Source organism: Notechis scutatus, chromosome 15 (genome assembly GCF_049901735.1).
Source record: "Notechis scutatus isolate UNSWTSFEM ecotype Mainland chromosome 15, rNotScu1.2, whole genome shotgun sequence".
Taxonomy (NCBI): Eukaryota; Metazoa; Chordata; class Lepidosauria; order Squamata; family Elapidae; genus Notechis; species Notechis scutatus.
The window spans coordinates 465235-479090 of record NC_142023.1 but is presented as its reverse complement, the minus strand read 5'-3'; the positions used below and the strand labels follow the sequence as shown (position 1 = coordinate 479090).

Below are 13856 nucleotides of genomic sequence, written 5' to 3'. Positions count from 1 at the left end.
CGGCACTGCGCAGGGCAGAGACTTTGCCATGGCTCCTTCCTTGCGCAGGTCAGCTTGGCTCTCGGCAGATGACGGGAAAAGCTCCTTGGCGAGTGGGGCTGAGTAAGGGGGCCTGGCCTGCCTGCTAGGGGAAGCCAGCAGCCTTGGGGGGCCTTGCTTGGTCAGCAGCTGGGTTGCCCCTCTTCTCAAGAGGGCAGGAATGTCCCCAGCCCTCCCCTTTCCTGGCTGCTGCACGGGCAACTGTGGACCTCGGAGGGCTCCTCTGTTTCTAGCAGTTGTGTTGTGTTGTCCGTCTGGAAGAGAGTTTAAACAGGCAATATTATAAAAGGTACATTATATAACATAAAAGGATTTTATCACAGAGATTTTATTTAACATTTAGGCTTGCGTGGTGTGGTGGCCTAGAGGTGGAGCTCTTGCCTCACAATCAGGAGGCTTTGAGTTCGATCCTAGGTAGAGGCAGATATTTCTCTCTTTGGGCACATTGAGAATATATCTGCTGAATGTAATTCTGCACTGGCAACAGGAAGGGCATCCGGTCAGTAAACACTCAGCTCCCTTAAGTTGCCCAGACTCCGCCCCAATGCAAGGGGTCATCAAAAGACAACGATGATTCTATTTAATATTTAGACTCCTCTGCTACTGTACTTCGAGGAGATTTATTTCACGCCAGTATTAAGTAGGGGATCAACCGCTCTGCCCTTTAAAAGATTAGTGCTGTTTACTTTGGGCTGACCAATCTCTTTGTCAGCCAGCCACTGGACTTTGCCACACCCATTTTCTGGCCAAAATGTATGTTTGAGACTTGCATTCTGGTTCATCTTTTGTTGTCACGGATACGCATTTAAAGGCAGCTTGCTCTCTTTCTTCATTGTTGCTGCTCTGGTGAGAGAATGGCCCATAAATCAGGACAGCACCAAGAAAGGAAAATCGCTTTAGCATCTATTAAATATTAATGGCAAATTAATAACAAATCATAGAAAAACAGCAGATGAATATAATACCAGATGGCCATAGATTTAAACCATAATTACAAAGCGGGGTTGAGTAAAAGATAGATCAGAAACTAGTCAAGGCACAATTGGTGGTAAAAGCAGGCAGATTCATTCTTCAGTTACGGTTTTCCCACCGTCAGAAACCCCAGCATTCTAAACAGGAGCCTTACAGGGGAATAAGATGCTGCCTGCCCCCCCTCTGGCCCCGGGCGCGCATTAAAATCTCGGGATTGCAGAAAAAGTAAAAGCAAGAAGCCTCTTTCTGTCAACCAGGGAGGCTGCCCAACCGAGTGGCCATCTCTCTTTGGCCAGAGGCAGAAAGAGAGTCCATTCTCTAGCCTTGAGGCCTGGCTGGAGCGGCTCCTTTCTGAGACACACACGCCCAGCTCCCACCAGGGCCGGAGGCCAGGAGCTAAGGGGTTCCCCCCTCCCCTCCCTGGCCCTGACGTGGAAGCCTCTGCCTTTTATTCTAGCGAGCACGATTTGGGAGAGGACATTTACGATTGCGTCCCGTGTGAAGATGAAGGCGACGACATCTACGAAGACATCATCAAAGTGGAGGTGCAGCAGCCCATGGTGAGGAACCTGGGACTGGCTGGAGGGGGGAGGGAAGAGTCAGGCTCCTTTGGCCTCCCTCCCTTTTGGAGACCCCCACCCCCTTTTAGAAGTTGGGGGCAGGCTAGGGAAGGGAGGGGATCCTTGGGCCTTCTTCAGTCTTGATTCCCCATCCAAGAGTCAAGTTGGTTCTCCAACTTCCTGCCCAGTGCCCTCTCCCCATCTTCTGAACAGCCCTTATTGCTGACGGTGCCTCCAAGGAGGTGGAATTACTGTGGCAGAGAGAGAGAAAATATTGCAAGAAGCTGAATTTGTGGAGAAGGCATAAAATAGGAACCAGATCACAGGGTTTGATGCATTGTCACTTTGCCTTCCGGGGAGCGGAGACCACAGGGATAATCAGTGGCTCCACTAACCAAATTATTTGCAAGAGGAGTAAGATTCGTTTTATTTTATGCACCTGGGACCTCAGGTCTGCCGAGAATGAAAGAGATCCAAAGCTCCTGTGGCAAAACTTTCTAAAACTGGGGGCAGGAATGAAGTTTCGTGTCTTCATGGCCCTGGAAGAAGTGTGAGAATAGGCAGGAAAGGGCGTGGAGAAGGAGCACTGGAAAGCCAAAGCTGCCCATCGGCCACAAAGGGAGCCCTCCCTCCTTCAGGCCACTGGAGGGAATTTGTGCCCTGGAGGAGAAACAGACCCGCCATATCAGATGAACTCAGACGGTGCTCCCTGTCAGCTCCAGGAGTTGAGCAGCTGGAGTTTTTCTCTTGCCCTGGGACCTCGCCAGGTTGAAGGGCCGGTGGGCCCAAAAGCAGCACCAAAGAGGCTGCCCCCAACGGGTGGGGAACCAGGTCTTTGAGGAGGGCGGGACCGAGGAAATCCTTGTTCTCCAAACCACTCAGTGCCTATGGAGATTCTCCTGGCTGTCCCAAAGGTGCTTTTTTTCAAGAGGCAACTGGACTTTCTGGTTTTTCTTTGAAGACGTTTTACTTCTCATCCCAGAAGCTTCTTCAGCTCTGACTGGATGGTGGGGAAGGGAAGGATTTATACTCCTTGCAGACAGCTGGTCATTTGCATCCTTTTAGAGGGTCATTGAGGCCACCTGGAGGTTTATCTGTGTCCTCAGGGTCACCCGAGTGGAGCAAATAGGTGTGGAGCCTTCTTGGAACTGTTGAAAGGACTGAGTCTTATCCCTCCCCCTCTGTTGAGGGAGGGCTGTTCAGTTTGGACATAGATGGCCACTTGGACCCCTCTTTCAAACCAGAGGTCCTCTCCTCTCATCCAGTCAGAGCTGAAGAAGCTTCTGGAACGAGAAGCAAAACATCTTCCAAGAAAAACCAGAAAGTCCAGTTGCCCCTTGAAAAAATGGCCCCTTAGGGGACATTGCTCACTTAGCTTCAAAGGAGGGGGTTGCAGGGGCTTCTTGGAGAGGCAGAATCCTCCAAGACCTTCTAGCCGGCAGTGGTGGAGAAGCACCTTCCAAAGGTTTGCCCAAGAGCTCCTTCGCTTAAGGCGGAGTCTGAGGTGCCCCCCCAGTTCCTGGGAGGTGTGCAGCGAACGAGGCTTACTTAGCAAGAGCAGGGAGATTTTCTTGCATTTCACAGTGACCTCTTACACTTCCTTCAATATTGGGGGGTGGGGAATAAGGGGGAAGTTATGCGGGCATTTATGATGTCAAACGTAACCATGCTTCACTGTGCTTGTTATCTATGCATGCTTCAGATCAGATATATGCAGGTAAGTTTCTCGCTGTAAGCGAAGAGGGGTCCCTCTCCCCTTCCAGGGTCTTTGGATGCTAGAAATAGTGCCACTTAGGGGCTCTGGGCCCAACATGAATGCAGCCCCACATGCCCGGGGAGCTTCTGCCCCAAGAATTAAGGGTGCTGGGAGGTGCCAGGGTGTCTCCTGGTCAATTTCACCCTCTTGGAAGGGTTATTTGAAATTTTTCTCTAGTTGCCTCCCAGATGTTATTGGTAGTTGCCGTGAGAACCATTTCTGATGTGCTGAATTGGAATCGGCCTTTTGTGTGGGCCTCCTTCTGTCTGTTCTCCCCCCTTCTTCACACAATATCATAGCTACATGCTACAGAGAGACAGGGCCAGCAGCAGAAGCATTGGCCTCTACTGAACATTTTGGAGCACTGCTTTGGTCATTGGTGAATCCACCTGTTCTCCAAGGTCCCTCCTCATCTTTCGACAGCCGGCCTGGAAGGATTTGACTGGGGTTGGTGGGGGGATGGTGGAAATCACCCTTCTGGTAGTAGGTGCTGAAGGCACAGCTTGCTCTGTGGTGGATAAATAAACACCTGATTTCCCCTCCCCTTCCTCCTGACAGTGGAGGATGGGTTTGGATCTCGGCTGATCCTTCTCGCCTTCCTCGGCGTTTCATTATGGCCGCCCTCAACTCAGGTGGCTTCAGCCCCAGGCGGATGGTCCAGCGTTGGTCTGAGAGGCCACAGCTGATTCTTTTCCAAGGAGGGACAATACGGCTTGGCCTTCTCATAGGCGCCTCCCCCGTCATGAAGGCCGCAAGCAGGGAGATGCCACAGGATGTCAAGCAGGCAGGCAGGGTCTGTCTCTTAGGCCTCAGACTCAGGCCTGGCCCGAGTTGGGATGGAGCCCTTCTCCAGCCTGGCCTCGTGCTGTTGGGGCATCTAATCCCTCACTCTTTCAGTAGAAAGTCATTTGACAGCAGCTCCTCTCTTCCCCCTGCTCTTCTAATGGAGATCCATCCATCCAGATCTCCCCTGCCTCGCTGTGTCTTTGCTGCTTTGGAAGAAAGATGCCGTCCAAGGTTCAGGGAGATCCTTCAACTCGATATCCGGCCCAGCACCACGACCTGACCCCCCTCCGCCAGTGTTTCAGGGGTGCAGATGGGGAAGCCCATCGGGCGGCCCTTCCTCTCCATCCCAGGGCCGCATCTGCAGGCGGGTGGGAACCGTCCCTGCCCACCATCCCCAGAGCCAGCTCAGAGCTGGGCATCCTTGGCCCATCCCGCCCTGGGCGGCTTTGGGTGCCAATTTTTTGTGCTGCTTCCTATAGAAAATGGGCATGACAGAAGATGACAAGAGGAACTGCTGTTTGTTAGAAATCCAAGAAACAGAAGCCAAGTACTACAAGACACTGGAGGAGATCGAGAAGGTGAGTGGGGGGCTCCTTGGAAAGGTCAGGCAGCATTGACTCCTCTTTCTATTTTATTTATTTATTTATTTATTCTATTTTATTTGCCAATTGTTTACAAGATAAGTATAAGTGTATACATAGTTGTGAATACATGAAATGGGTACATATAAGAAAAATAAAAGAAGAATAAGAGAAACAATAGGACAGGGACGGTAGGCACGTTGGTGCGCTTATGCACGCCCCCTGGAGTGCATAAGCGCACTCTTCTCTGGAGAGGAGTCTCAGCATGCGCCCAGGTTTTTCTTGCCTAAGTATAAAGTCTTACACTTAGGTAAGAAAAGCCAAAAGTACACATGAAAGCAGGCTTACTAACAGGAACTGTGAGAAGAGGGATCTTGGAGTCTTAGTGGACAAACAGCTAAATAGGAGCCAGCCGTGTGCAGCGACAGCCAAAAAAGCCAATACAATCCTAAGCTGCATTAACAGAGGGATACAACCAAGATCAAGGGAGGTACTAATACCACTCTATAAAGCCTGAGTAAGGCCACACCTAGAGTACTGCACCCACTTTTGGTCACCACATTATAAAAAAAATGCTGAGACTCTAGAAAGAGGGCAGAAAAGAGCAACCAGGATGATGAGGGGACTGGAGGCTAAAACATACAATGAACAGTTGCAGGAACTGCACATGGCTAGTCTAGTGAAGAGAAGGACCAGGGGAGACATGATAGCAGTCTTCTAGTATTTGAGGGGCTGCCCCAGAAAGGAAGGGGTCAGCCTGTTTTCCAAGGCCAGACAAGGAATGATGGATGGAAACAGATCAACCTGGAAATAAGGAGGAATTTACTGACAGTGAGGACAATCAACCAGTGGAACAGAAGTTGCCTTTGGAAGTTGTGGGAGCTTCATCACTGGAAGCTTTCAAGAGGAGACTTGGACTGCCATCTGTCAGGAAAGGTGTAGGGTCTCCTGCTTGGGTGGGGGTTGGACTATATGACCTACAAGGTCCCTTCCAACTCTGATAAACTGTGACCCCTGGAGTGGAATCGCCTTTTGCACGTAGGTCAGACTTTTGCACGTAGAAAGGACTTTCGTAAGCAGAAGGCTACAGCTGCCTTATCATTTTTTACTTTGCTTTTGTAGAACTACATGAATCCATTAAGGCTGATCTTGACTCCACAAGACATGGGAGCCATATTCATCAACTTGGAGGTAACGTTCCTGTGGTTCTACTTGGCTTTATTGTCAGGCTCTGAGCCCTGCAGGCCTGCAGCTTCTGGTGTACAGCAAGCTCTGAGAACCAGCCATATGCTGGATGCTGCCCCCAGCAACTCGGTTTTTTGAATCATGGTCAGTAATGACAAGCTGTACTTTCTTTTTAAATGTGCAAGGATTCAAATTTAAAATATGTTCCCAATTTCCCAATATGTTTTCTTTGTTTCAGGACCTTATTAAAGTGCACTTCAACTTTCTCAGATCCATCGATGTCTCCATGATGGCTGGTGGAAGCACCTTGGCCAAAGTTTTTCTTGAATTCAAAGAAAGGTAAGAAGGAAATGGAGGGGAGCTGGGCTGGGAGTCCCCTTCTCGTGGGGAAGAGGAGGCACGTCCATTCTTGCTCTGCTTCTTTGCAGGCTTTTGATCTATGGCGAGTACTGCAGCCGGATGGAGCACGCACAGACTACCCTGAATCATCTCATGGCCAACCGAGAGGACGTACGGCAAAAAGTTGAGGTAATCAAGAGCACTTTTCTTCATTTCTTATATGTCATTCTTTCTGTAAAACTGCCGAGAGTCTCTAAATAATATTAACAATAACAATAAAAAATAAAATAAAATAAAATAAAATAAAATAAAATAAAATAAAATAAAATAAAATAAAATAAAATAAAATAAAATAAAATAAAATAAAATAAAATAAAATAAAATAAAATAAAATAATAAATAAAATAAAATAATAAAATAAAATAATAATAAAATAAAATAAAATTACAAGGTGGTTCTGGAAGCATCAAATCCTCTCTGCCTAACCAATGGAAAAAACCCATCAAAATAATAATAGTTTATGGAAAAAATAATTTATTAAATTAATTTAAAATATTATAAGAAGAGACAAAGAAAAAAATGAAAAGAAATCATGTTCTGAGGCATTATATAAATTTCATAATTTTAAGGGACTGAAGATATTGCTAGAAGTAAAAGGAATGAATATAAAGCTGATTTATTCGATGAAGATTTATATATATATGTATGTATGTATGTATGTATGTATGGTATTCAGCTTTGCTCGGGTATTTTCCCACTTCATTGTAGTTGTGCTTTTAAAGTTGTAGCAGCGTTTGGCAGAATCTCATCTGCCATCATCAGGCTTCTGATGGCAGATGAAATTCTGCCAAGCGTTGCTACAACTTTAAAAGCACAACTACAATGACGGGAAAATACCCGAGCAAAGCTGAATACCATACATGTAAGTACCGAAAACTTAAGAAAACATACATACATACATACACACTGCTCAAAAAAATAAAGGGAACACTTAAACAACACAATGTAACTCCAAGTCAATCACACTTCTGTGAAATCAAACTGTCCACTTAGGTAGCAACACTGATTGGCAATCAATTTCACATGCTGTTGTGCAAATGGAATAGACAACAGGTGGAAAGCAGAGGCAGTTAGCAAGACATCCCCAATAAAGGAGTGGTTCTGCAGGCGGTGACCACAGACCACTTCTCAGTTCCTATGCTTTCTGGCTGATGGTTTGGTCACTTTTGAATGCTGGCAGTGCTTTCACTCTAGTGGTAGCATGAGACGGAGTCTACAACCCACACAAGTGGCTCATCCAGAATGGCACATCAATGCGAGCTGTGGCAAGAAGGTTTGCTGTGTCTGTCAGCGTAGTGTCCAGAGCATGGAGGCGCTACCAGGAGACAGGCCAGTACATCAGGAGACGTGGAGGAGGCTGTAGGAGGGCAACAACCCAGCATCAGGACCTCTGCCTTTGTGCAAGGAGGGACAGGAGGAGCACTGCCAGAGCTCTGCAAAATGACCTCCAGCGGGCCACAAATGTGCATGTGGCTGCTCAAACGGTCAGAAAGAGACTCCATGAGGGTGGTATGAGGGCCCGACGTCCACAGGTGGGGGTTGTGCTTACAGCCCAACACTGTGCAGGATGTTTGGCATTTGCCAGAGAACACCAAGATTGGCAAATTCTCCACTGGCGCCCTGGGATCTTCACAGATGAAAACAGGTGCACACTGAGCACATGTGACAGACATGACAGGGTCTGGAGACACTGTGGAGAACATTCTGCTGCCTGCAACATCCTCCAGCATGACCGGTTTGGCAGTGGGTCAGTCATGGTGTGGGGTGGCATTTCTTTAGGGGGCCGCACAGCCCTCCATGTGCTCTCCAGAGGTAGCCTGACTGCCATTAGATACTGAGATGAGATCCTCAGACCCTTTGTGAGACCTGGTAGAGTTGGCCCTGGGTTCCTCCTAATGCAAGACAATGCTAGACCTCATGTGGCTGGAGTGTGTCAGCAGTTCCTGCAAGACGAAGGCATTGATGCTATGGACTGGCCCGCCCGTTCCCCAGACCTGAATCCAATTGAGCACATCTGGGACATCATGTCTCGCTCCATCCACCAATGCCACGTTGCACCACAGACTGTCCAGGAGTTGGGGGATGCTTTAGTCCAGGTGTGGGAGGAGATCCCTCAGGAGACCATCCACCACTTCATCAGGAGCATGCCCAGGCATTGTAGGGAGGTCATACAGGCACGTGGAGGCCACACACACTACTGAGCCTCATTTTGACTTGTTTTAAGGACATTACATCAAAGTTGGATCAGCCTGTAGTGTTTTTTTCCACTTTAATTTTGAGTGTAACTCCAAATCCAGACCTCCATGGATTGCTAAATTATTTCATTCATTCAGATCTAGGATGTCTTATTTTTGTGTTCCCTTTATTTTTTTGAGCAGTGTATATATTTATTAGGCTATTGGATTTTTGCTGACATTATGATTGAAATATATTTATTTATTTGTAAAATTTATTCTCCCCCCCCCCATCTTTCCCAGGGTAACAATCATAAAAGATAAAAACAGTACATGGTGATGTTTTATGGAATTGTTTATAGATAAAGACATGGGAGGTGGGAAGAAGATATCATTGGCTGTATTTTAAGGGAAGGTGATAATTTACTATTGTTGCGATGAAAGTGGGAAACCTTTTATTTACATATTTCTTTTTTTCCCCTTTACATTACTTTGCTTTCTTTTCTATTTGTCTTTCTCTTTTTTCCTTTTTTTTTCTTTTCTGCACCTTTCACTCTTTTAACTTTTTAAAACTTTGTATTAGTTTCAATTGGGCTTTTTTTGTCGCTTAATGACCCCATAATCCCTTGCATTGGGGTGGAGTCTGGGCAACTGAATGGAGCTGAGTGTTTACTGGCCAGATGCCCTTCCTGTCACCAATACTGCCATATATCAGCATATATATTCAGCAGATATATTCTCAGTGTGCCCAAAGAGAGAAATACCAGTCTCTACCTAGGATTGAACTCACAGCCTCCTGATTATGAGGCGAGAGCTTCACCACCAAGCTACTGCACCACTCATTAGTTTTGATCATATTTAATCATACTTTTTTCATAAAGTTACTATTAAAAAGGAGCATTGAACTTTCAGCAGAGCTGCTAATGCCTCTCACCTGCTTGGTATCCGTATTTGCAATGCTGAGGAGCAGGAGCAGCTCTCTGGCTCTTTCCAAAGGACGGAAGTCCCCACCTTGGGCAAAGCAGCGGAATTCTTCCCTTCGTCGAAAGACAGAGAGAAACTGGGGCAGAAGTGGGTCAGCTAAAATCTTTCCCTTATAGTGCTATTTAGGCTCATGTGCCGAACGTGCTGTTCTATTTCTGGCTAAGCTACTGTCAGAGGTGCCCCAGTCCGATTCCTTAGGAAAGAAAAGCCTTCGACTCCATTGGGTTAAAGCAAAGGGTTCTTTTATACTAAGAATGTTGGGTGCAGTAAAACCAAGCCAGCTCTGAAATCTACCGTGCAAAAATAAGTTGTAGGTGTCATCTCATAAAACATTCCTATGCCTGTTTCGAGTTGCCATAAACGGGCTGGGGATGGGGAATCTGAAGGAGCATTACTGCAATTTAAAACCAGAAGTACATTCCACCCTTATCTACAAAGATTGTAGCTTGGCTACCAGATCTTCCGCCCGTGAAAATCCTTCATTGGAGAATCCGATTGATGACACACCCAAGGGGGAGGGGAGAAACCAGGGTTACAGGTGACTGTGAATTAGTATGCCAGAGTTGGCTTGGTTTAGGCTACTGCCGGGCATGTTGCTCCTAAATCTTCCGAATTTTTTGGAAGCTTGGTTCGAGGCTCATGATTTAATTCTGGCAATCGCGGGAACCCTGACAGTAGGTTTGCCCCCATCCCATGCCTCCCCCCGTGACCGACCGACAGCCAGTCGGAGCTCGCCAAGATATTTGGAGAACTCTGAGATGTTTGGGGGTAAGCGGCATATTTCTCCGGGTGCCTGGCCATGGGATACTGGTACAAATAGCATCCGGCTACTCTGGTCCTTCTCGCCTGTCATTCCCCCGCTCCCAATTTCCTATCATGTACACACAAAGCTTTATTGTCCTTTCATCCTTCCCCTGCTTCTTCATTTGATGGCAGGATGCCTGTGAAGTGCCAAGCTGAAGCAGTCAGAGCTGACAGCAACTTTATGCCAAGCACAGAAGAAAGAGTGGGAAGGAATTAAAGGCAAAAAAGAGCTGAAGGAATTAAAGGCAAAAAAGAAGCTAAAACTATTAAAACTATTTTATACCAGCACCGTTCACCGTATTCAACCACCTTTCTTCTACCACGTGGAGACTCCCCTTCATGTGTTGTCTTCTCTTCAGGATTTCAACTCACCAGTCCCACCATGACTTTGCCATTCTTCTCCTTCCTCTTGGCCCATTCACCCTTCCTTCTATCAGCCTCGGTGGTGCAGTGGTTAGAGTGCAGTAGTGCAGGCTACTTCTGCTGACTGCCCGCTGCCTGCAGTTCAAATCCCACCAGGTTCAAGGTTGACTCAGCCTTCCAGCCTTCCGAGGTGGGTAAAATGAGGACCCAGATTGTTGGCTGACTCTGTAAACCGCTGAGAGAGGGCTGGAAAGCACTAGATAAATCTAAGGGCCATTGCTAGGTCCTCAGATGTGGCATGGCATGATTAGCCTCTTTATGGCAGAAGGAAGCCATATAGATATGGAGGTTTTCTCATTGCAGTGCCCAGAAACGAAAGCCATATAGCAGCCAGTGCTCCCAAATGTGGATTCCAGGGTTTTTCTTCTGTCCGTTCTGAGTCAAAGGCAACTCGGCCCTTCCCTTCATGGCCTTGAAAAGCACTTGATGGGTGTAGACCAAACTCTCTTGCTTGTAATTGGTTCCTACCCATCACCTCCACTCTTTCTGCCACCCACACTTGCTGAGTAGTCCTTTGTGCTCCCTTGGCGGTTTTCCTGCAGACATTTCATCACCCAAACTAGGTAACATCATCAGTGCAACCGGGCACAGAGAGCACAAAGGAGCTGTCAATTCAACCCTGGGCTACAAATATTCTCCTCTGCCGGTACTTTCTGAGTAGTCCATTCGGCTTCTCTGTCCTTCCTGACAGGTGCCCCTCTTCCATATAGCAGAGTCCCTGGATGGTGAGATGGCAGCTGTTTAAATAGGACACATAAACAAACAGGCAGACATGCGCTCTTGCCCCATTGGTACAGCCGGTGATGCTTCTTTCAGCAGAGTCTTGCGCCTTCACCTGGGCCTTTCCACTAACATTTATTTCATCATCATCCTCTTTTAACGACCCCATCATCCCTTGTGGGGTGGAGTCTGGGCAACTGAATGGAGCCGAGTGTTTACTGGCCAGATGCCCTTCCTGTCGCCAGTGCAGAGTTTTATTCAGCAGATATATTCTTAGTGTGCCCAGAGAGAGAAATATCTGCCTCTACCTAGGACCAAACTTACTTTGCCTGCTTTAAAATTGCTTTCCCCAGAGAAACTGAGAAGCCCAAATCCCACAAGGCCATGTGCTTCATAATGTGCTTACGTGCTATTTCAATTCTGGGGCTGGTTAATGCCATTTTTGGTCCTGGATTCCTAGGCCAGCAGCCCCCCAGTAGCCTTCTGTCTTCTCTCCTCAACTTTCAGAATAAAGAGGGATCTCCAGTCTCTCCCCCATTGAACTTGTGAATCAGCAAAGCCCAAAGGGCATCAGGGGAGTCAGGGCAAAGCCTGCGTCTCTTCCAGGGCCGGAGGGTTTTCTCCAGTTCTCTAGCGGAATGGAAGACACCGGCCCAGACACTCTGCTGGTTTGTGGTCCTGGGGCTTTGGGGCTCCACATAAGTCAACATCTCTGCAGCTCGGGCTCTTTCGAAATTTTATTAAGATTTGCCATGTTAATCTTCAAACAAGTAAAGCTTGTGACGCAGCTTGCCTTAATTCCACTCAGTGCCTTTTATGTGATCCCTTTTTCTTACTAAAAAAAAAAAGGCATAATTTTTTAAATGTCATAATTGATGCTCAGCTGCTCCTTGGAAACGGTCGAGTGAATGCTGCAATCCCCTCTGCAAACCAATTTGCACGCGAGGAATTAGAAGTGGCTAATTAGAGCATAATTATAATGTAGCATGTCAGTTCCCTTCATCCGTCAATGGAAAGCACGTGCGCTTTTCATACAATTATGATGCTGCTCAGAGGTAGAAAATAGAAGAACCATCCCTGCTGCTCGAAAGCTGACCCATCTCTGGGACAGACCAGGCTGGGGCAACCGTCCTCACTCGCTCGTTGGTCTTCCGGCTTGAAAATCGTCTCTGTCTCTGACAAATTTCCACTGCAACCTGCCATTTAATTTGTCTCATGTTCAGATCAAACCTTAAATTGTGAAAACAAGCCCACCCTTTTGGCTTTATCGTTGGCCAGAAAGAAATCACTTTTGGCGCATTCTACTGGTAGTAATCAACAGACCAGCACATTGGCCAGGCTCTGCATTCCTTCACATCCGCATGGTGTTTCGTTATCCACAGCAACCTCCATTGAGCATATTACAGTCACACTTAGGCCCACCCACCCTCAGCCTCTTCTTGGTCTTCCAAATGTCATAGGTCAGATCCCTCATCCAGGTTCTCTTCGGGGGTTACGGGAACCTGCTGCTGCTTTGCATTCTCTGCCGCTCTCCTTTTGGGAGGGTGTCAGGGTAATGATGTAAGAGCTGACCAGCAGCTACGATAATGTAATGCTGGGAACGAGTCAGCAAGGTTTGGGGGCTGATATCACTTTAAGAGCCTGTAATAAGAAGAGGCCCAGTTGTGGTGTGTATCTCTCTCCATGCGTGCTTCATTGCTGTAATTGCTCATTGCTGTTTGTTTGAGGTTTGACTAAAGTACGTATATGTATATATTCTTTGTAGATAAAACCACTATTTAAATACAAACCTCTGTTTACTTCTATTTGCTGCTGGGTTGTCCCACATAGACACACTCTGCACACTCTGACAGGGGGTTTAAAAGAACTTGATTTTTTTCTTTGGAATTCCCTGGCCAGATTGTTCCGGCCCTTCCTTCCAAATACCTATGAGGGGGCGCCGTCAGGCAAATACAATTTAATGCGAACCAGTTGATTAAGTCTCCCTCTTATCTGGAGATAATTTTGGGCATCTTGCCTGGTGCCGTGTCAAGAAAGGTATCAAGTCTTATCAAAAACATGTGTGGTAGAATCCTGCAACTACTGTCTACAGAAGATGTTTCATTCCCAGTGTCAGAAGAGGGATTCTGTCTAAATGACAAAAGTGTGTCTCTTAAGTTCCCAAGTGTTGCATTTCCCGACCCACAGCAGAAATGGCAAAGGGACAGAGAAGCATTTCAGGGGTGTATTTCAGGGGTGGTCAGGAAACCGAGGATCTCGCGGGGAGAGCTGTGGGGATGAGAGCAGTTTGGCTGGCAGGAGGCAGGACTGATCCCAGCTGCTCCTGGTTCATCCTGTTTCCACCTTTCCTTGACCGTCTAGTGCAGAGGGCTGGGTCGGCGTTGTAGTTCTTCTCTGCAGGCCGGGTGGGGGTGGGGGAGACAGGACGGACGCCTCTTGCAGCACCCTGCTGGCCAAAACGGGGCAAGGGGGG

General features: G+C 47.3%; 1 protein-coding gene across 6 annotated transcripts in view; it reads left to right on the top strand.

Moving 5' to 3' along the window:
• VAV2 (vav guanine nucleotide exchange factor 2) overlaps window positions 1–13856 on the top strand; it is a 112349-nt gene that overhangs the window by 73704 nt on the left and 24789 nt on the right. For all 6 annotated transcript variants that reach the window (XR_015745387.1, XM_087943860.1, XM_087943858.1 and 3 more), the window contains 5 exons: window positions 1469–1571; window positions 4593–4691; window positions 5817–5885; window positions 6118–6218; window positions 6308–6407. Coding sequence is in view for 5 of the 6 variants with exons in the window: in XM_087943860.1 (XP_087799986.1) it covers window positions 1469–1571; window positions 4593–4691; window positions 5817–5885; window positions 6118–6218; window positions 6308–6407 (472 nt within the window). In the remaining variant the exon portion in view is untranslated. The remainder of the gene's footprint in view (window positions 1–1468; window positions 1572–4592; window positions 4692–5816; window positions 5886–6117; window positions 6219–6307; window positions 6408–13856) is intronic.